The 23,238-nt window shown below is 36.7% G+C and overlaps 1 protein-coding gene across 1 annotated transcript in view; it reads right to left on the reverse strand.

Moving 5' to 3' along the window:
- Positions 1–9,610: 9,610 nt before the first annotated feature.
- ZNF831 (zinc finger protein 831) overlaps positions 9,611–23,238 on the reverse strand; it is a 96,551-nt gene continuing 82,923 nt past the window's right edge. The window contains exons 5-6 of the mRNA XM_007475658.3: positions 16,002–16,162; positions 9,611–15,217 (exon numbers count right to left, since the gene is read on the reverse strand). Of these exons, the coding sequence (XP_007475720.2) occupies positions 14,381–15,217; positions 16,002–16,162 (998 nt within the window). The 3' untranslated portion in view covers positions 9,611–14,380. The remainder of the gene's footprint in view (positions 15,218–16,001; positions 16,163–23,238) is intronic.

Genomic DNA, 23,238 nt, shown 5'->3' on the forward strand with positions numbered 1-23,238 from the left:
ACACCCAGGCAGTATTTCCACCTGCATTCACAGCTTGAACCAAATACTTGAAGCAAAGACCCTGAAAGTAACAGTCTTTAGGGTAAAACCTAATAGATCCCCACTGAGATATCCGAAGTTCTGATGCAAAGATTTGAAACAAACACAAGCTTATTTTTTAAAAGGCTCCCAAAAATATATTTTTTAAAATTCCTGATATGGAGTTTTCTGCCATGTGCCTGACAACCAAAGAAAGATTAGAAGGTGAACATGTTTTCTGTCTGTAATTTTCTCCAAAGCACTTGTCTTTTAGTACAAGTGTGGTAGCTATTTGTGCAGGGCTTTTCCATTAGTTTCTTTGTGCAAGAAGTTCATAAATTAATTTACTTTAGTCTGGAATCACATTGTTTTATAATCTGAGATTTTGAGCATTTGTACATTGGTTATATCTCTGTCTCCTTCCTTATTTATATCTTTGTTTCCTCTTGAGGTCCATGATTTACATTGGCAGACAGTTTGCCTGTTACACCAATGAAATCACAGGTCTGGTAAAAAAAAATGAGTTAGTTATTGCAAGCATTATAATGGAAAATCTTTATAGAATGTTAATCCGTGCTCTTTATTTAATAAGCTGCAATCTTACCTAGGAATTTTGCTCATTACCTGGGCTGACTCTGCCCTGTCATATCCTTCCATTCTACTAATCCCCACCATTGATGAGATCTTCCTGAGTCCTACATTTTAGGAAGGGGCCTAGGACAGCCACCCTTGATTCTGTCCTAGCTCTGTTTTTAACTTTCTAGACTTTCACACTATTCCCCCAAATAGTTACCATCCCCACCCCTCCCTTCAGCTCCTTTTTATGTATTTTTTCTTTCCCACTAGAATGTTAGCAAGAGGAGAACATTTTACACAGCAACTGCCATATTGTAAGGGTGATCAACTATGAAAGTCAACTCAGAACAAGACAATGATCCAAGGCAATTCCAAAGGATCCACGCTGAAAATGCCAACCACTTCCAGAGAGAATTGATGAACTCTGAGTGCAGACCAACATATACTTTTTGTTCCTTTTTTCCTTGTTTTTGTACATGTGTTTTCTTTTATAACATGGCTAATGTGGAAATATGTTTGTATGACTCCACACCAATATCACATTTCTTGCCTTCTCAAGAGCTGGGAGAGGGGTAGAAGAAAGGGAAAATTCAATTCCAAATTTGTAAAATGAATGTTAAAAATATTGCGGAAATACTTAAAGAAATGAAATATATATATGTATATATATTTTTAAAAGAATGTAAGCTCCCTGAGAGCAAGAACTATTTTTCTTTTTGCTTGTATTTCTAAGCTCAGCACTTAGCACAAAGTAAGTGCTTAATAATTGTTGCCTTTCCTCATAGAATTTCAATATTAAAGGAGACCTGAAAGGTCATCTCGATCAATCAATCTTCATTAAACTCCTAGTTTATCTAGTATAACACATACCTAAAAGAAATATTTCTTGTATAGTATACTCAAAAAAAATATTCATTTAGAAGCTTGAAAATTCAATGCCTCCAAGGAGAGAGAACGCAATACCTCTTAAGTCATCCCATTCAGCTTTCAGAGCATTCTATTAGGAAGTTTGGGGATGTGACAACCTAAATTTGTCTCTTTGCATATTTCATCCATTGCTGGTTCTCCACATGAGGCCAAGTAGAATAAGTCTTTCCCCATGTCCCTCCCCCGCAGCACCATCATGTCTCAGCATCTTATGGAGCTTATGTGCCATGATTCTCAACAAAAATTCACATTATATGATGCTAGAAATAGAGATGATGTAAGACATAAGGTTTGGACATGTATTGATTCTAGAGCAGTCATGGGCAACCTTTTGAGCTTGGAGTGTCAAAATTTGCCCAAAAACTGAGCATAACTTGGGTGGTGTGTCACTTGGAGAAAAACCCCATAATTTCACGATATTCACATCCTTCTCAGCATGCAGCCATTTGTCATAGAAAACAGCTACATGTGTCAGTGCTGACACACATGTCATGGGTTCACCATCATGCTTCTAGAGCATACATATCCATAAAGTTCAAGTTTTGAAACAATTAACTTACAAACTTTTGTTAGTGACTATGTACTTCACCCCATACTCAAGGTTGATAAATAAAATTTTAATATGTATAATTATCTTAGCCTGGAAGTAAATTTTTAATATGAATAGTAATAATAGCTAACATTTATAAAGTGCTTCTTTGGTGCCAGGCATTGTGTACTGGGAGGCACATTGTGCATCACAATTATTGGCTCCTTTAACTCTCCACAATAACTCTGGGAGGTAGGTGTTACTATTATCCCCATTTTAGAGATGAAGAAAATGGGACAAACCAGTTAAATAATTCTCCCATGGTTACACCAGTAGTAAATGTCTGAAGCCAGATTTGAACTTAAGCCTTTTTGATCCCAGACTTGGCACTCTGTCCATTGTATCATATAGCTGCCTTCTTTTTTTTTTCTTACTGATTTGGTTCATAATGAAATGAACTGTATTCATAACAAGAAAATAAAAGTTATGCTTTTATTATTAAAACTAAGGCCTGGACCTGTGATTTCATTGATATACTTAATAACCAGACAAGGAAACTGCTCTACCAATGGAGATCAGCATCTTCTCTTTAATTTGTTATATAACACAGCTACCTAAAACACTAAGAGATTCAGTGACTTGTTTAGGGGCACATGGCCAGTATGGCTATCATTGGTAGAACATAAATGTGGGGCCTTTTTGTTTCAAGGCTACCTCTTTATCCAGTGTGGTTTAATACTTTCTCTCAGCTAAGGGATCTATTGGAGGGAAAACTGAACTTGTAATCAGGAAGACCTGAGTTCAAATCTTACCTCAATCACTGACCATCAATATGAATCTGGACAGATCATTCAGTCTCTCTCAACCTTAGTTTCCTCATGTATAAAATGATAATAATAATAGACATTGGGGAAGCTAGGTGCCTCAGAGGGTAGAGAGCCAGGTCTGGAGATGAGAGGTCCTGGGTTCAAATCTATCCTCAGACCCTTCTTAACTGTATAATCCTGGACAACTCACTTGACCCAGACTGCCTAGCCCTTACTACTCTTCTGTTTTGGAACAAATACTTAGCATCAATTCTGAGAAGAAGGTAATGATTTTTAAAATAAAATAATAATACTAATAATGGATCTTGCCTCACAAGATTATTGAACAAGATAATAAAACAGTCTGTAAACCTTAAACAATATATAAATACTATTGTTATTAAGTAACAATTAATAATAGCTTAACAATATTCCCTTTATCCCATTATGAAAAAACAAATATTTCACTTACCTACATGATACTTTGCTAAACATGAAAAAGGATAGTAGTACAACAGTAGCCTGTCCCAGGATCATTTTCATTGAATAGAGGATAGAAGAATGAGAAAAAAAAACCAATATGGTAGTAATGCTGACTCATGGCCATGGTCATGACCATCATTTCCAATATCCTATAATGGAAAGAGCATCGACTCTTAAGAGAGTGAACTAGAGCACAAAGTTCAGGTCTGCCACTGTTTTTGTGTGTTGTCTGATTTGGGGCAAGTCACTAACCCAGCTTTGGTCCTAAGATTCCTCATCTGCAAATGAAGGAGTTTAGACTAGTGGACTTCTAAAGTCTCATTTGATTCTAAGTCTAGAATCCTGTGATTCTAGTGGTTCACATATTCTAATGGCACTTGTAATATTTTCCATAGCTTAATAGAAATTAAAACATATTGGGGGCAGCTGGGTAGCTCAGTGGATTGAGAGCCAGGCCTAGAGGCTGGAGGTCCTGGGTTCAAATGTGGCCTCAGACACTTCCCAGCTGTGTGATCCTGGACAAGTCACTTAACCCCCATTGCCTAGCCCTTACCACTCTTCTGCCTTGGAGCCAATACACAGTATTGACTCCAAGATGGAAGGTAAGGGTTTAAAAAAAAAAGAAATTATAACATATTGATATAAATATGTTAATATTTTTTATATTGTCCAGTAATTTTATATGATGTTGTGAGCAAACATTGGGCTGGGAAGCAGAAGATCTGAGTTTTAGATCTAAGTAGTTATGTGATTTGGGGCAAGTCACTTAATCCCACTGGAACCTGTTTCCTTATTTCTAAAACAGAGGCATTGGATTAGATAGTGGCACTGGAGTAGTACAATGGATAGAGTGCTGGACCTGGAATCCAGAAGACCTCAGTTCACAATCCAGCTTCCAACACTCACCAGCTGTGCAATCCTGGGCAAGTCTTTTAACTGCTGTCTGCCTCAGTTTCCTCATCTATAAAGTAGAGATAATAATAGCACCTACCTCCCCGGGTTGTGAGATGATCTTTGTAAAATTCTTGGCAAACTTTCAGATGCTATAGAAATACTAGCTGTTAACAATATCTATGGTTTCCTGCACCTCTAAGAAGTCTGTGATTTGATATCCCTTAAGGGTTTATCAGACAAAAGTTTCAATGAGCAAAAATCAAGATTTAGACAAATAAAGGATTATCTCTCTTTAATGAAATCTATCAAGGAAATTAAACCTAAAACACTGCCAACCAAGTTTATTGGCTACTTTTAAATTCAACAGGCCTTCCCCATGATCAAAACTATCCTTTCCTCAGCATGAAATACTCACTTGTTATACTCACACAGATGGAAATGTTATTGAAGTTAATAAAAGGTCAAAGCAGAGTTATAAATTCATTTTTAAACTACTAATATGAGATCTCTCAACCTTCCCTCTTGTAGGTAAAATAAATTAGAATTATTCACCCTAAAACAAGCACACACACACACACAAAGGTGGGGGTGTTGTATTAATAAAGTATAGGATATGTTCTCTCTCTTCCTTGAAAAAAGACCAAGAAGAAATGAATCTATTTGCAACAGGAGAACTTTATGATTCTGATAAGGGTAAATTTTGTGACAGTAATAGGCTTAAATACTGAAAAGAGGTTTGAAAAATTCTGAAACTGGTTAGGAAATCCTTCTCTAGGATTTGTCTAGGTAGAATATGAGTTCCTTAAGGGCAGGAAGTGTCCTGTTATTTGTATTTGTACCCCTATTTCCTAGTACAAAATTATACAATAGTAAATCTTTAATAAATGTTTGTTGTATTACATTGCATTGTATGACAGACCACTATCTATCTAGGATGATTTACATCCTCTTTAGCTGAGGTGGCCAGTGGGGTTGAGGAATGTGAAATTAAATAACTTCTTATCACCTGTCCTCTTTTCTATGCCCTTACTCATGCCATTTTCCATACCTGGAATGCTTGTTTATTGAATGAACAGTAGGTTAATTGGTGTATTCCCTCTTTTCATCTCCCACTGAATTTCTACCCATTTGTTAAAGTCAAGCTCAACTGCTAATTCCTCAATGAATCCTTCCCTGGTGCCTCCCCATTGATATGATGTCCTCCAGAACCTTAAAAACAAAAACAAGTGATATCCAGCAGGCAGTTGAGATATCTGAAAGAAAGAAAAAAGGAGAGCCTAGGGCAGACTCCTGAGAAACACTCATCCTAAGTGGGCAAGGCTAAAAGAGGAACCAGCAATAAAGGCAGGAAAGGAACAGTCTGATAAATAAGAGAAGAATCAGGAGAAAGTAATATCATAGAAGCCAAGGGAAAGACAACCAGGAGGAGAAGATGGTCAACTATACCAAAAGTCTCTAAGTTCTGGAGGATAAAAATTGAGAAAACACCATCATATTTATCATTTTCAATTATTGGTAACTTTGGAGAGGGCCATTTCAAGCCATTTGTTGTTAAGACAGATGACAAGTTTCTGGGATCAAGAAGTGAGTAGTAAGGAAAAAGTATGTAGTGAGAGTAGATGACTCAGGTGATGCCAATGAATAAGAAAAGGTATATATGATTACAGCTTGAAAGGGATGGGATTAAGTACAAGTTGTTTTTTTCTTAATGATGAGAACTGTATGTGCTTGTAACTGGGGACAGGATCCAGAATATAAGGAGAAATTAAGATAAGATCAAGGGAATGAAGTAGGTGAACTCCTATGGATGTGGATACTCCTATCCACACTTTCTCATTAGGATGACTGGTCCAAGTCTTCCTGTGAATCAGTCCTCCATGGGTCATCCATACAACATGTCCTTCCTCTAGCTTTCACCTCCTGGGGATGGGTCAAGATCTGTGTTAGTCTTGCAAAAAAAAAAAGTCATTTCTTGAGAATCTAGAACAAAGAAAAGAATGAGACAGCATGGAAGAGTTTTAAGATGTGGAATAAGAGAGAAGAGAAAGTACATTATGGAATGTTTATTTTTCCCAATAAAGCAAGGGGTAACTAGATTTGACAGGCCTTTGTTTTTTAATGGAAATATTAAAAACTATACTTAACAGATGGAGTGAACCTCAAAGGAACAATATGGAAATGACAGTGAGGAACAATTAGTATGTTAAGTCCTTTCCTCCTGATTTAGAACGTCAGAGAGTACTCTCTCAAAAGCACCAAATAATGGAGATAGACAAGAATTCATCTTCACGAGGCAATCAGATTTTAAGGAATAACAAAAAGTTGAAAGAATACAAGATGAAGACATTTTTTTAAGAGGAAAGAGAACTTATTAACTATAGAGCTGGGATTCCAGAAAACACAATGGAGCGAAAGGACAGTTGTTCAGTCCGACTATTTGTGACCCTATTTGGAGTTTTCTTGGCAGAGACACTAGAGTAGTTGGCCTTTTCCTTCTCCAACTCATTTTACAGATGAGAAACTGAGGCAAACAGCATTCACTGATTTGCCCAGCATCATATAGCTGGTAAGTATCTGAAACTGGTTTTGAATTTGTGAAGATGAGTCTTCCTTAGCCTGGCATCTTATCCACTGAGTCACCTGGTTGTCCCTGAGAGGATAGAGGACAGACTATGTACCGAGGAGGGATAAGGCTAAGCCAAATAAAAATAAAAGTACCGAAGAGGAAGCAGGGGCAAAGAGTACCCCCTCAGCAAATGTGACTAAACCTAAAGATATGAATAACACAAGGTGGTGTTTGCCAGGCCATCAGTTTGGAGGGGAAAGCCCTGACTTTCAGGACCCTGTGATAACTGTGCCTAGATCAGGCACAATGATGGTGGCATCTTCTTCTCTTGTCATTCCAAATAATGGGGCTCTAAGAGTGGAAACTCTGGATAGAGGTATGAGAGGAATTCTGTTCCAGAAGAAACCCTAAACTTAGAACAGGTACACTGCTTTAAACCTCTGAATTCTAGGAAGTGGGTATGGAACTCTGGGGTTCATTATCTCTGATGAATCCATTCAGGATCTCTGTCTGAGACATATGAGCCCTCACAAACCTTCCACTCTCTCCTTCAAGTATAAGTCAATAACTCTGTAATCTAATGGATGTAGGTGCTTCTATCCACACATTCTCATCAGGTTTACTCTGGTCCAAGCCCTCCTATGAATCAATTCTCTGGGAGCCATTGACCCAATGTGCCCTTCCTCTAGATCTCTTGATGTTACACGGATACTTTAGAGCCACTACAGAATCACAGTGTCCAAATGTCCACCACTTATCCCTTGCTCTCACAAGCCCACTACCTTTTCTGGTCATATATATCACTGAAGCTAGCTCTTAAGATACTTCTTGTATATAATTTCTTCATCAGTAATATACTACAATCTACTTAGACCCAACATACATCTGTCCATTGTCCTTTGATAATCTTCAATTTTGATTTTTCAAATATCCTGGTTTTCCATGCTTCATAAAATGTATATTGTACAATAAGTACACTTCCCAGCTGTGTGACCCTGGGCAAGTCACTTGACCCCCATTGCCTAGCCCTTACCACTCTTCTGCCTTGGAGCCAATACACAGTATTGACTCCAAGATGGAAGGCAAGGGTTTAAAAAAAAGAGTGGAAATGATCACTCTAATCTGGCTTGGGGAAAACAGAATTTGATATATTTTTTCTACCTGGACACTGATTAGAAGACTACAATAGTATATCACCTTGCTGGAAAACTGGACAGCCTGCCTCTAAGAGCAAATAGATCTAACTGGAACTCTAAAGCTTCCAGCTTATACACCGGCTTTTCTTGTACTTAAAAGATCCAATCCAATTCTCTTGACCTTTGTTTAAAACAGACTAAGGCTGCTTGATAGTGTTTAAATTGCCTCTTGTAAATATGGTCCACAGAGTTGGCACAGATTTCTCTTCCCATCAGCAAGCCTGGATAGACCATTCTAGATATTTATTATAGGAGTGCTTTTCTTCCTGGGAGAAAACTGAAAAACAATTCACCTATTTATGAGCTTAAATTGCAATAGGCTAATCCTGTGCTGATCAATCATAAATGATGCAGTATTTGCTTCTAGCGTGCAGCTGGAAGACAGCTAAGAACAAGAGGCAGCTGTCCCCGCTGGAAGCAAAGTTTCCAGATGTCTGAGAGTGAGACCTTTGCATTTGTAGAGCAAAGCTCAACAGGCTGTAAATAAGTCCGAGATTTGAGACCTGCTCTCTGAGCCGTTGGTGGTGCTGCCCAGTTCGTTTGCTTGAAATCCAGAAGGATGGAAGTCCTTTCAAAGGAAAACTGATGGAAATAGTTTGTGACTCAACATGAAACCTTGAGTATGGTTTTCTGGAAGATCCAATTACAGTCACTTAAAAAAAAAAAAAACCACGGAACATTCCCTAGGGTTTGGTAGATGTGTGGAGGTGGTGGCCCGCCACGGAATGTCAGTTAACAAAGAGCAAAGTTTGACCGAAGAAACTGATCACTCCGCAACCCCCCTCGCAAGTCACACACCCTGTATGTTCCCCTTCCCCCACAAACATACTATAGCCCTTGAGTCTAAGTAAGGAAATCCCACCACTTAACGGGAGGTGGGGCTGATTACTTCAGAAATGTTTTGCATTAGGAAGAAACAAAGGATGCATTTCCTTCTCAGTTTGATTAGTTTTTTTTTAAAGGCTAATAACGCCCTTTAATGATTAATAACTAGATTTATTTTTCCACATTTTCAGAGTACTCTTTTTTTTTTTAATCTCCGCTCTTTTCTCTTCAAGGAGATTTTTAAAGGTTTGAGGATGGGCTAAGATTGTGGGCATAAAAATTAAATTTATTCTTACCCCATAAAAGCGAAGGAATTCAAACGATAATAAACATTTTAAAATTAAAAAATGTCTTTGCATTATCTTCAAATCACATATTGTCCGATAATTTACCACAGTGGATATGAGCCTGTTTTTCTATTGTCGACAGTGCCCTCGTGTGGCTTCCACGTTTAGTTACATCTAAGAATTTGTTAACGGATCTAAATGGAAAGGTGTGAAGAGAGAATGAGAAAGACAGTGACAGAAACAGAGTCTGTGTCTGTGTGTCTGTGAGTGTGATGTAGTAGGAGAAAAGCCCCCAGAACGCTTCCGAGAGCCATAATCTGTCACCCCCCTTGCAAACTGTTAGGAATAACAGGACACAAACACAAAGGGGAACCATTCCTTTGTATTTGGTGAGTCAACCAACCAGTGGTCGATTAGTAAGCACTGGCAAAATGCTTACTACCCACAAAGCATTCTTTACAATAATTCTGAGGCACTGAACTTTAACGAATCACGCAGTCTCATTTTGATCTCCAATTTTATTTTATAAAAACAAAATAATTTAACAATATAAAGAAGAATAAATTCCAACAATCTACAAAAAAGTCATTGACTTCCCTGATTTTGAAAAATCATCAGACTGTAGTCAAGTGTTGTACCTGCATATTAACAATTGTTCTCCTAGAAGTTCCAGTTGGCTATATCCCTACTCTCTGCCCCCTCCCCAACACATTCTTTCTTTAAAGGGTGCAATAATGTGCTCAAATTTTCCCATACTCAACGGGGTCAGCTATGCATTATGAATCAATACAAAACTGCCTGAGACAAAAGCAAAAGGTGATAAAACTTAGATAGAAGTTGAACTCAGTCTTTCTCACTTCAGGCCCAGTACTCTATGTACTATTCAATCTTGTGCCTCACAATTGCATTTTACACTACATAAAAAATACTGAAATCATTATTTGGAGTAGAAATCTCTCACATGAGGTTTTCTAAGACCCAACTCTATGCTTCATGGGAAAAAAGAGAAATAGGTCTGTGTTCAAAGTACAGATTTTTTTTTTAAATCTCTCTAGTTTCTCACTAAAATTAATGAAAAAAATAACTGAACATAATAAAGATAGCTGACACATGTGCTGCAGGAGTACGGTAGTTTTAAACTAACCATTTCCTGTTCTGCCACACTCGATTTGGCCAGAAATTGATAACAGGGCCACAGTTTCTTCACTATAGACATCTGCTTCCTTAGGAGAATCTCATGCAAAGTGCAAGGTAAAAGTAATAATAAATCATGGACTCATTCTGAGTAGTTGGTGGGAATGCAAGTAATTGCCTTTTGGAATCAGATCCAAATAAGTCTTGTCTCTTTAGTGCCAAAGACTCATTTTTCCAGGGAGAAAGCTGGGCAGAGAGAGGTAAAATAACTTGCCCAGGGTTACATACCACACCAGTAGCAGCCATCTCCCTGATCTTATTCTTCAGGAATCTTAAAAAGAGTTATGACAAAATAAAAAGCTGCTCTCCATTTTCATCCAGAGTCCAGATGGGCTAGTTACTTCCCACTAGAGTCACATAGGAAGTCACTAAAAATGTGGAGTTTTTAACTCAAGGTCTTAGGCATGGTCTCTGTTTTTCCCTTTTCTTAAAATCATTTTCTTCTCTTCACTAGTATGTAGTTATAAACACACAAAAACTGTTAGAATGGCCATTTGAATGAGCATATTTTAATATTCATGAATCCCTGATTTATCAATCCTCCACCAACACCATCTTTCCATGCCTCTTTGGAGTGTGGGGGTAAGCCTGAGTTCTAGAAGCCTTTGCCAGAAGAGTCTGGGCTCCGGCAAACAGCTCCCACCAAGGTTTTGAGTGGGGGCTCAGTCTCAAACTGACTGAACCCAGATGTTCATCACCAAAAGGTTGACCACTAGGTGATGATTTTTTTTGGACATAATTACCCAAGTTAGTCAAATATATTTGAGAAAAACTTAATATTTTTAAATGACCAAAAGCTGAGGCTATATAGCTCAGGTCCTGCCACTAAAATATATGCCTTTCTCAGCAATGCAAATATGAGTACATTCCACTTTATGCAAACTGCTATATGAAAATCAAGATTTAGAAAAACCAGGAAAACCCAGATTTTAAAAATTAGAGTTGTTATTCATTTTTACAAAACAATGCTTTACAAAAGGCAATTCACCATAAAATTTAAATAACAAGCTCTTCTCTACCCCTACCCACCCACCAGTATATAGTATTTTAAATAATTAGATTTACAAAAAAAAAAAAAAGCAGTTAAACATAGCTTTTCAGAAACGTGTATTGTACACAATAAGCTACACTTGCAAGAATATTTCAAATTGGGCCACCTGTGTGCATTTTTACACAGCCCTTTCCTCCATCCTCCTCAAACAGAGGAAAATGTTTTGTTTTGTTTTTAATGCAAACTGGATTCTCAATTGCTGGAACACTTATTATCAATTGATACTTATTCTTGAAGAATGAGTTGAGGCAGAGCAAAGTTGGCTGATGGAACAATGACTTTACCTCTCCCCTGAAATCATTACCTGTGAAGACATAATATTTCTATTTCTGGCCCAGCAACCTATCTGAGACTCAATAGAAGCTCAGGGAATATGGGCACAAAAAAAGAACTCAGTGATTCTCTTCTCATGGCAACATCTTCAGGACAAAAAGGATCTTTTTTGCTGGGGTATTTAACTCTGTGAAAACCAACCTTATGTGTTGAATGAATCATAAAAGACAAATGCCACATTCTAGCATTTCTCAAGACCATTCATTCCGTGTTTGGAAAATTATCATGCTGATTGGAGGAAGACAGTCAACAAGTATTTATTAAGGATTTACTATATGCCAGGCATTGTGCTAAGGTTGAAGACACAAAGGAAAAAAAAAACAAAACAAAACAATAGTTCCTGCCCTCAAGGAGCTTATATTTTAAAGGGGGAGATAATGTATAAAAATCAGAGCCTGTGAGATAAATGCTGAGTAGATGGAAAGTAACTTTAGAAGGAATGGCAATTTCTGCAACTGTGGGGAGGCTGGGTACAAGAAAGCCCTCCTGGGGGAGCAGGTGGTGCTTGCCCAGATAATCCAATGATCATATTGAGTTTTGAAATGGTGAAATGATGCAGGCAAGTACATAGAATGAAATACAATAGATGGCCAGCTCAGCTGCTTTGTTGGGCCCCCATACATAGTAACACGACCAGCAGAAGGACTCCAAGTCAGTAGAGATTTATGAAATGACAAGAATGAGAATTACACAGGATGGAAAGGCATGGAAAGCTTTCAATAATGAGCAATGGAGAAAGGAAGCACACCCAGCTATAAAATCATTCTAGATCAAAGGATCACAAATCTGGAGCTGGAAGGGACCTTATAGGTTATCTAATCCAACCCCCTAATTGTACAGATGAGGAAGCTGAGGATCAGATGATTTAAATGACTTGCCCAAGGTCAAGTGAATAATGTTCATATTTATGCTTTTATTAGCTAATATTAAAGTTAGTTTACCTTCTCTAAGTATATATTAATTGACAGTACCTATGTTCTGAGTAACAGAGAGATGGCATAGGTAATCCTAAAAGGAGATATTTCAAATAAAGGTCATTGAAAATTGATCATACATAGACAAGACCTAGGACCCACTGCAACATCACCATCAGATGCGTGAGATAGGTCTCATTTTTCTTTTTTCCTCTGAAGCATAAACTGGCAAATAAACATCATTACAAGAAAGTTAATCCAAAAGATCCTACATTATAAATTTTTAAATTGTACAAAATCATACCAAAGGCAAGTATAAAATGATAATACAGCAGTGCAAACTTCTTTAAACTTTCCAACTAGAGAAATTAAGAATATAGTAAATTCACAAGGCTGAGTGGCATATGCCTGTTATTTTATTCATTGAGTCATGTTATGGCTAGGAGTATTAAAGGTTTTTCTTTTTGATCTGATCCTAATCTGATTTATATAATAAACAGAAACTTAATTCATAGTAAAATTCATAGGAAACTTCTCAAATAAAATGACTAAAACTTAAAAAGCAGGATCAAACTCCATTTAGTTTTGTATTGTTCATGCTTTTGGAAAAAAATATAAAAGCCTTTTTTTCCTGGTTGAGTAAGGCATAGATTTAAGCTTTGGAGATGGCCAAAATATAACACCCTAAATGAAACCACAATATGACAATGGGATCAAAGAAAATCATGTAATATTGTCCTCTCCCTCCCCCCCAAAAAACCTTTCATTTCAGAGAAACTGCCCCAGTTAGCTTTTAAATGTCAGTGTTCTCAAAGAACTGAAAAGACAAGGATTTTAAAAGTTCCAAACAGAAAAGTCACAAGGCCCAGAAGCAAGACATAGTTGTGTCATCTGACTATAAATGAGCATTGGTCATTTGTGCAACATTTTAAAATTTTCATCATTTCATCATGTTGCATGTGTTTGGAGTTTAGTTATAATTTCCACTAAAAAGGCTAAGATTTTATAGACAAATTTCAGGGGTTTTGTATAAATCAGAATTCAATTAGCCAGAATTGGCTTAAGTCCCTAATGGGGGGTTGTGTTGTAGTGGAAAGAGAACCTTGATTTGGAGCCAGAAGACCTGGGTTTGAGTCCCTGGCTCTATCATTTAGTAAGTAGCCTTAGCCAAGTCATTTAATCTTTCAAGGCCCTCATTTCCTCCTCTGCAAAATGAAGAGGTTGGGCTAAATGATCTCTAAGGTTCCTTTCCTGTTCTAAATCACAATACTCACTTTATATGACTCAGTTATCCAAAAGCCTTATGCCTGTTCTCTACACTCGTGTATACCAAGGACAGTACACCCTTTATTCCCCTCACCGAAGGTGGTCGCCATAATTTTATAGACGTCTCTGACACTCGTAAACATAGTGGGCCCCTTCTAGGGAGCAAAGGATTAAGAAAACTCAACAGAGCAAGGAAAGAGGGGATATAGAGAAAGCTGAAAGTCATAGGGAGTTCAGATACAGAGACTATTTACAGGTTCCATTCAGAAACAAGGACTTCATGACTACCTCTGCCACAGCAAAGTCGCCTTTCGTTCCCGCTGTCTTGCAGAGCCATTCGGTGGTAGGCTTTTTTGCCATAACTTGGTCCCTAGCTTTCAAAAAGGTTTTTTTTTTCCTAATCTTAAGGTGCATCATGAGAGAAAATTCAGTTTTCCTGTCCATTCAGTGACATTTACAAGTATGCCTATTCCCTGCATCCTTTTGTAATGTAGGCCTTCTGTTTTCAAGAGTCTCTAGAGTTCTATAACTAAGCGGTCTTCGTCGTCACTGCTGGTGTCACTGTATTCTACTCGAGTTTGCTTCCTCATCCCTTCTAGGCTCCTCCTCTTGAGGGATTTAGAAGATGCTCCAGAGATGTCTGAGGACACTGCAGGACTAGCAGCAACAGTGCTCTCCATACTGGTAATCATTCTAGTTATTTGATTTTTCTCACTGTCACCTCCTTCTATGCAGCTTCCATGCTTTTCTCCACAACTATAATAACTGCTGGTAGAAAAGTATGTCCGGGGTCTTACTGTCACTTGATGTAAATTACCTGTACTAGGTCCCAAAGCCGGCGTCTCCAGTTGCGTCTTCCCAGCCACGTCCAATGAAGCCAAGTGTGAAATTCTGGATCCAGAGGATTTTTCTGGTAATGGTGAACATGGCCTGCCTACTACGATGGGTTCCCTGCTTGGGATGTGTTGTGACAGAGGCTCTACTGTAGCAGAACCTGAGGCCTGAGCCTCATCACTGTGAATCTTCAGGGTTTTCTGGGTTGATTTGGCCCCTAAAGAAACAGTAACAGCAGACCCAGATGGGGAAGCCTCTGGAGGATGAAATGTATCCTTGGCATCCAAACAGGAGGGCCCCAAAGGATCTAAGTAACTTTTTGAAGTTGAGTCTATCGAAACGTTTTTCAGTGTGTCCTGGGAAGGAGTCAACAGCATTCCAGGACTGAGGGCGCTGTCATATGGAAAAAGCTTAGCCTTAGCTGTGGCCAAGCCATGTGTTTCCAGAGGTAATCCTGATGTGGTGGTAGTGTTCTGAAGAGTCGGCTCACCACACTCACTGGCAGACAGAGGAAAATCCTGAAAGAAATGAAAGAAAGCAAAAATTTTTTTAATGTTAATCAGTGCAGAGAGTTGTGGTCAAAGACAATGTAATACTAATAAAATAGTAATGATCTGTAGAACATTGGATGTAATCCAATGCCCCAAGAAAATACTGTATAATTAATTTTTAATAATTAATATGATTTCTTAATAACATTAATAACATTAATAACAACTAACAGCTGTCTAGTGTTTTAATTGTTTGCAAAACACTAAGCCAACTAATTTATGTGATAAAGGAAATTGTTGACATCATTTTGTATATGCAAACTTTCATAAATTAAAATATTCAAATATCCAATAAACTCTCCCCTCCCAATTCTTAAAGTTACTCTATTTCATGGCACAAAAATCACAAAAGCACAAAGCACAAAAATGACTCATTTTTGCTGTAGACTTAATTTTTTCTATTTCAATTATTCTTAAAGAGTCCCCAAGTATCATTGATTGTCTTCCATATAACTGATGAGCTAACAGCTTATGTTATTTATTTTTGTGATATGATAATCAATATCTAACTATTTTCTGCCTTGAGCCTAAAATGGTCTTGGGATAGCTAATAAGTCCCATATATCAAAGTACTTGTTCTTATCAAAAGTAGCTCTATTCTCATTAATTTTGGTAAAATTTCATGTAAGGAAGCAAGAGTAGGTAGAGTAAGTAGTCTGCTGAGGTTTTGCTACATCAAAATTATACCAAAAAGGTTTCAGGACCATTGAGGTCTGCCATTATAGGGAAAGCTCACATTTGAACTACCTACTTCCACATGTGGTTTGTCTGTTTCCTCGAAGCTTCTTGCACTTATACTGGGAAAAATGTTTCCTGAGTTACTTTTACTGTTATCTTCATTCTTTGGGCCATCCTCACAGCAAAGGGACGGTTCTGAAATTATACCAGATGACTTCCCTTGTTGACTTGGACCTGAAAAAGAACAGATTTGTAGAAACATGAAACTAGTACAAAGTCATAATTTCATCTTATTCACTGTCTTGTATAATTACGACAATTCATACTGTCAGTTCCAAATTATCTACTCCAAAAAAGTTTGAAATAACCACAAAATAATTCTATTTAATTTTAGAGTATATAAGATGGTTAGAGGAATTTTGCCCATATGCTTACTTTTCTGTTTTCTTAGATTAAGACAAACTTTATAGAATATGGACATGGCCATTGATACTTAAAAAGACAAATGCAACTCTTCATTGGGTTCCAGGAACTAGGGCTTCCCCTGAGGTGACTAGTTGGGATTCTGGGACTTTGGAGAGAATGGACTCTCATCAGAGGAGCTTTTTCAGTGGCAGGTCACTCTCCTATTTATCCCTTTCTCATCTGTTTTTTAACAAGAAAACCGAACTATTAAACTTATGGGAATTAAAGCCATCCCCCAATTGATAAATGAACTAAAGTTATAAGAGATATTTCTCAGATAAAGAAATCAAAGTCATATATTGTGAATTTCAAAACTATTCCACCCTAATCAGACCATTCTTTAGAAGATGATTAGCTATTTCCTGATCAGTAACAATGGAGATACTGGGAATAACAGAATCAGGTCTTGGAAACTCTGCATTCTCCACCCTACTCAGTTTGACAAGATTTTTAAGGTCTGCATCAAACTCAAGATTTAATTCGTCTGAGGAGATGGCCTTCAACAGACATGTGCAAAAAAGAGGACAGACCTCTGGGCTGTCCTAAGTCAAGCTAGGTCCTCATTGGTACAGATGAGACACAGAAAGATGATGTAAAAACATCCATATAAGGGCGGCACTTCCTGCCTCATGTCTCTTTCCCTGGAGAGACGACTCTGGCTGACAGCTAAGCATTCAGATATCTTGGGAGTGTTGGATGGTGAGTTTGCCCTAGAGCTGATTTCAGGTTCGGGCATCTTAGCTAAGCCTCTTTGGAGGTCAAGCTGATTCTTTCCTCCTTCACACTCAAACCCTTACTTTCTAGATCTCCTATCTTCCTGCCACTTCTTTCTTCCTTCTTAAAATCTTCTCTACTATATCAGTTAAATCACCATAAAATTTGGCAGTTGACTTGGGTATTTTATTATTTGGGACTCACCCTTTACAATATGATGACATGAAAAAAAAAAGAAGGGAGGGAGGGAGGGAAGAAGGGAGGAAGAAAGGAAGGAAGGAAGGAAGGAAGGAAGGAAGGAAGGAAGGAAGGAAGGAAGGAAGGAAGGAACGAAGGAACGAAGGAACGAAGGAAGGAACGAAGGAACGAAGGAACGAAGGAATGAACGAAGGAACGAAGGAACGAAGGAACGAAGGAACGAAGGAAGGAACGAAGGAAGGAAAGAAGGAAGGAAAGAAGGAAGGAACGAAGGAAGGAATGAAGGAATGAAGGATTTGTTACTTTACCCTTACGTGCTAGGCACTATCTCACTTGATCCTCACAATTTTGGGAGACAGGTGCTATTATTGTCCCCTTTTTACAGATTAGGAAACTGAAGCAAAGAGAGGCTAAGTGATTTGCCCAGGTTCACAAAAATAATGAAGCTGAATCCAAATGTGAACTAAGGTCTTCCTAACTCCAGGCCAAGTGCTCCATACACTCTATCACTTAGCTGCTTTTTAAGGAGTTTCATTTGGCCACAGGAAGCAAAACTAGGAGCAAAGAGTGGAAGCTGCAAAAAGATAAATTTCGGGCTTGATATCAGAAAAAAACCTAATAATTAGAACCTTCCAAAAATGGATGGGCTTCTTAGAGAGCAGGTGGGTTCTGCCTCCTCTAAAATCTTTAGATAGAGGCTACATGATGAAGAATTGTTGAATATAAATGGAGGTTCTTTTCTGACTTAGATTAAACTAAATAGCTTCTGAGGTCCCTTCTAAATCTCAGATTCTGTGATTTTGTGATCCCTTATATATAAGGATAGTACAGATTTTAGTGTGTATTCAGTTACTCCAGGGTGATGAGCCATCTGGGTCAGAGGCCAGAGTTGCTGGGGCCAGGTGAGCAAGAGAGAGACTACAGGGTGGGCAGGGCCAGGACCAGGTGAGCACAATCTGGGTCCGGATTGCAGACAGGAGAGAGATGAATCAAGAGGCTTGCTAAAATACCTTGGAGAAACGTGCCTTAGAAATCATTATCTAGGCTATCTTTTTTTTTTATTTTTTTTTGAGAGTTTTTCCCGTTTGGTCACCATTAACTGTAAAAATTAAATTAGTATCTCTACTAAAAGTATTATATTTTTAGAGGTTTATTAAAGATTATTAGAAATCAAGGGAATAAAATACAAAATAAGAAAAAAACATGTGTCTAGGGCTGAATAGCTCATTCACAGCCTTTTACTCTCCATCTTGAGAGATGCGTGTGCTTAGAAGCGGAATCAGAGAGACCAAGTAGGCGGTACAGTCAGTTTAAATACAAATTTTGTTCTCACACTCAGGTGAGGACTCAGATTATAGGGCATTCTGGGAAGTGCCAAGGACTTCTGGGGATTGAAGTCTGGGGTTCAAATCTCCATTTTTACAACACTGAAGGTGCTTAATAAATATTTAATGTTTGATTATACCTCAGATAACCTTCGCTTTGAACATATACCATTATAAATCTGTAATGCCAAATTCTCTTTGTGATTGAATTTCTAAAATAATACTACATTATTAAATCATATTTATTTGTAATCATGAGTAATTTGATTCACTACCCTTAACTTTTCCCAACATAGTAAAATGCAATTCATTTTGACTTCTCGAATTCTATATTTGTGATAATTCAGATGAGTTAGAATGAAGTTTATTTTTAAATTTTCTACTAAGTACTTTGCAAATTGAAAAAGTATAAAAGATCCAACTACTGTTTAGGACAAAACATGCAGAATTTCTATGTGCATGGAATTGTGAGCAATTCTAAATTCCTATTAATTAAAGCAAACTTGTCATGATTCTAAAGGAAAATCTTATTTTCCAAGATTCTAGATATTAGAACACTTATCTATTCTAGTTTAGATATTAGAACTATCTCCTACTGGTTTCTGCATGATGTGGAGAATAAAAGACTATTTGGAGGATATTCTGGAAAGAGAAATTGGGGGTATGGAGGACACCCCAAAAAACAGAGAGGACTTATTTCCCTCAATTTTTCATAGGAACATGGAATTAGGGTTGGGCCTGACTTTAGTGATTACCTAGTCCAACCAACTCATTTTTAAAATGAAGAAAAATAAATTCCAGTGGGATCAGTTATCTTACCCAAGATCATATATTCACTAAGTAGTAAAGCCAGGATTTCCAATAGTTCCTCAGAATTCAAAACATTCTAAATATTGGGTTTAGGAACAAAAAATACTTGCTTTTTAACATTAAAAAAACCTGCAATTAAACTGAAATAATAAAAAGTTTCTCATCTTCCCTCAAGATTGATACCACAGAAAAGAAGAAATTATTGTTTCTACAACCCTAGAACAATATTATTTAACTAAGAGCCTATATTTTTCTATGAATTCTAACAGTGAAAAAATGAAGTCTACAGATAGATGACTAAAAACTAAAAAATCAACCATGCAACTAGGGAGTTCCACGAATAAATCGCAAAACTTGGAGTCATGGAGACCTGAGTTCAAATCCAGCCTTAGACACTTACTAGCTGTGTGACCCTAGGCAAAATCACTTAGTCCCTCAATACCTCAGTTTCCTCATCTGGAAAATGGTATAATAGTCTATCTACCATAGCTGTGAAGATCAAATTAATTAACCTATGTAAAGCTCTTTGCAAATCTTAAAATGCTATATCAATTATAGTTATTGTTGTTATTACAAAGCCATTTATGGCCAAATGATTAACCACATGAGCCACAACCAAGGACCAATACCCATGGAAAGGCTGTGATCTCTGATGGGAGAAAAATGAAATTGTGAATTCTTGAGGTATTAAAGAAACAAGGAATTTTATCACTTCTCAATCTTTACTCAAGATTTCCTCTTACAAAAATAATTAACTCTGCATTATAATCCTAGTGTAGCATTATTTAATAAGCTTTCAAAAATAATTTATTTTTTTTTGAGAGAAAGTAATAAGGTAGCGAGAGTCATCAATTTCTATTAGAGCAAAGAAGGGTGGAGTGGAAAGTGCTTACTGTTTAGCCCAAGTTTAGTCTTTGGAATCCCTGGTCACCTCAAGAAAACAGACAATGTGGAGAGAACAAAAAAAAGATGAATAATCAGAGAAACATGCTCTCTGAGGTTAAGAAATTAAAAAGCTCCTAAGAAAAAGGGGGAAAAAATCCTAACAAAATTATGCAATTTTATATGAATTTTATACTTGGAAAAAATACCTCTCAGACAGATTTCTTCAATTTTTCATCCTTTTGGTTGAAAAATAGAGTCAAAATGTTTTCTCTCATAGATATAGTACCTAAAGCTCCCTGAGGAAAATACATCTTAAAATATGGGTTAATATTAAGGCCAAATCAGATCAATAAAACTCTGCTACCCTCCCTCATACACTTGTATGTATGTACGTATAAAGATATACAATTATTCAGAAAAGTTTATTTTTATTCATAAAAAGATTATTTTATTTATTTAAAATTACATTAAAAAACTACTCCTTGAGACTTGCTGAAGCATTTGACATTTCTCCAGATTTCCACATACTTAACATAAAAAAGCATTATTCTATCTCTGTAACCTTTTAATAATATTCCTTAATTAAGGAGTTTGAAAAGAATTATGTTTTTCCAATAAATTCCTACATGGAAACAAAGAGTAGGGGTGGAAAAATACGCCAATGCTATAAATTCATTTCCATCTCAATTGTCTCAAGAAAATCATCAGCTAATGGTGGGGGGTGGGGAGGGGAACCAGTTCTACCAGACCACACATGAAAAACTGGGAAGTTAAGAGACTCAGAGAATTGGGGAGGGGGTCCGGGGAAGTTTGGTTAGGGAGTGGAGAAAAGAAAAAAACTAGCAAAAAAAAAGTCAAAAGGCTTGAATAAATCAAAGAGATATTGTCTCTGAGGAATATTGAGGGGGGACAGTTAGGTGGCTCAGTGGATTGAGAGTCAGGTCTAGAGATGGGAGGTCCTGGATTAAATTCGGCATTAGACACTTCCTAGCTATGTGACCCTGGGCAAATCACTTAACCCACATTGCCTAGCCCTTACCTCTCTTTTGCCTTGGAACCAATATACATTATTAATTTTTAAATGGAAGATAAGAACTTTAAGAAAGAAAAAAAAGAGAAATATTGAGATAATTTACCCTATCTGAGTAACTCAATAAAGTTTTTACTTCAGAAAGTTCATTTTATTTTTTTTATACTGTTAGTTGAAAAAGAATGTAAGATACTGTTCCTCCCAGAAATGATCTCTAAACCTCACTCTAAACATGGCTAGTGAAACTTTGCTAATATTGTTTCAATAATCTGACAAGCTAGTTCTGGATAAAAGTAACAGTAAAACTTACAACAGTGAGGGGGGAAAGTGAGCAAATTACAGAATTAAAATAAGAAAACTATTTTTCTTAAACTCTCTTATAGATCCAACAAAATTAATCAGGAACATTTATTTTCTGGGCTTTTTAAAATTAAAAGAAAATGAACATTTAATTAAAATGATCTGAGGTCAACTCTGTCAAATTTACTTGATGAAATATGTTGATATAAAAATATTCTTTTTCTACCAATGAGCTATAAAAGTCTAATAAATTTTCCCTTGGAAATTTTTCTCCAAGGCTTATAGTAGTTCCATTGCTTAAAATACTTCAGTAACAGGATAGGTCTGCAGTAAGGGGGCTGGGGGGAGGAAGTCTTTTTTGGAAGGGATTGCTCAAAAGACCAAAGGAAGCAACAAAAATGATATTTTTACAGATTTTATTATCTTTTGTTTTTATACCACCTGGATTTCCCACTTCCACTTGACTAAAAGAAAATCATCCCTTATAACAAATAATTTTTAGAAAAAAAAAAAGAAAAAACCAGATAAGTAAAAATTCTAAAAATCTGACTTTATATACAATATTCCACAACTGTGGACCATCTCACTTCCAAAGGAGGAGGGGAGGGTCATAACTCTTCTTTAGGACTAACCTTATTTTTTATAAATTCACAACATAAATATTTAGGTGTTTTGTAGTTTTTATTTCAATTTACACGTTGTTGTCATTGTATATAATGTTTCCCTGGCTCTACCTTCTTCACTTTGCATCAGTTCATCTAAGTCTTATCACATTTCTCTGTATTTATCATATTCATAATTTATTACATAACAGTGATATTCATATGCTAGAATATGTTTAGCCATTTCTCAATCATGGGGATCTACCTTGCTTCCAAATCTTTTTGTAATTGCTACCACAAAAACATGTTGCTATAAATATTTCAGTGTGTATAGGGCCTTTGCTTTGGGGGGTGAGGGGGTTGTCAACAATTTTTTTAGGTTATATAACTAGCAGTGTAATCTCTAAGACAAATTAAAAATATTTCTAAAGTTCTTCAGTAACTTTCACATTTGCTAATTACAAAAAGTAAAAGTACATATTAAATTGTTAAAATCAAAGTAAAAGATCAGATAAAGGGGGAAAATAAATAAAAACTGACTATTTTCATTTTAAAATATATTAAGAAAATAAATAGATTTTAAAAGTATATTACAACTCAATTTAGATCATTTTTAAAAAAGCAAATTTTTAAAAATTAGAACATGATATAAATGGAAAGAATTCTGAACTTGGAGTTACAAGAGACCTTGGTGCAAATTCCATCTTGAACACTGCTTGTGTGATTATAAGCAAGGCACAACTTCTCTCCTCCTCTTTTTCCTCAGCAGTAAAAAGGAGATGACGACATCTGTGGCACCTACCTCATAGAGTAGTTGTAAGAAGCAAATGAAATGATGAATATAATATCCTTTGTAAACCTTAAAGAGATTTAAATTTTAGCTATTATTACTGTGATTAAGGAAACTTATTTAAGGAACTAGAGGTAAAGATGTATACTTTTTCTATAAATTTTAAGATAATAATGGAGAAGCTCATAAAT

The sequence above is a fragment of the Monodelphis domestica genome, chromosome 1, assembly GCF_027887165.1.
Source record: "Monodelphis domestica isolate mMonDom1 chromosome 1, mMonDom1.pri, whole genome shotgun sequence".
NCBI classification, from domain to species: Eukaryota; Metazoa; Chordata; class Mammalia; order Didelphimorphia; family Didelphidae; genus Monodelphis; species Monodelphis domestica.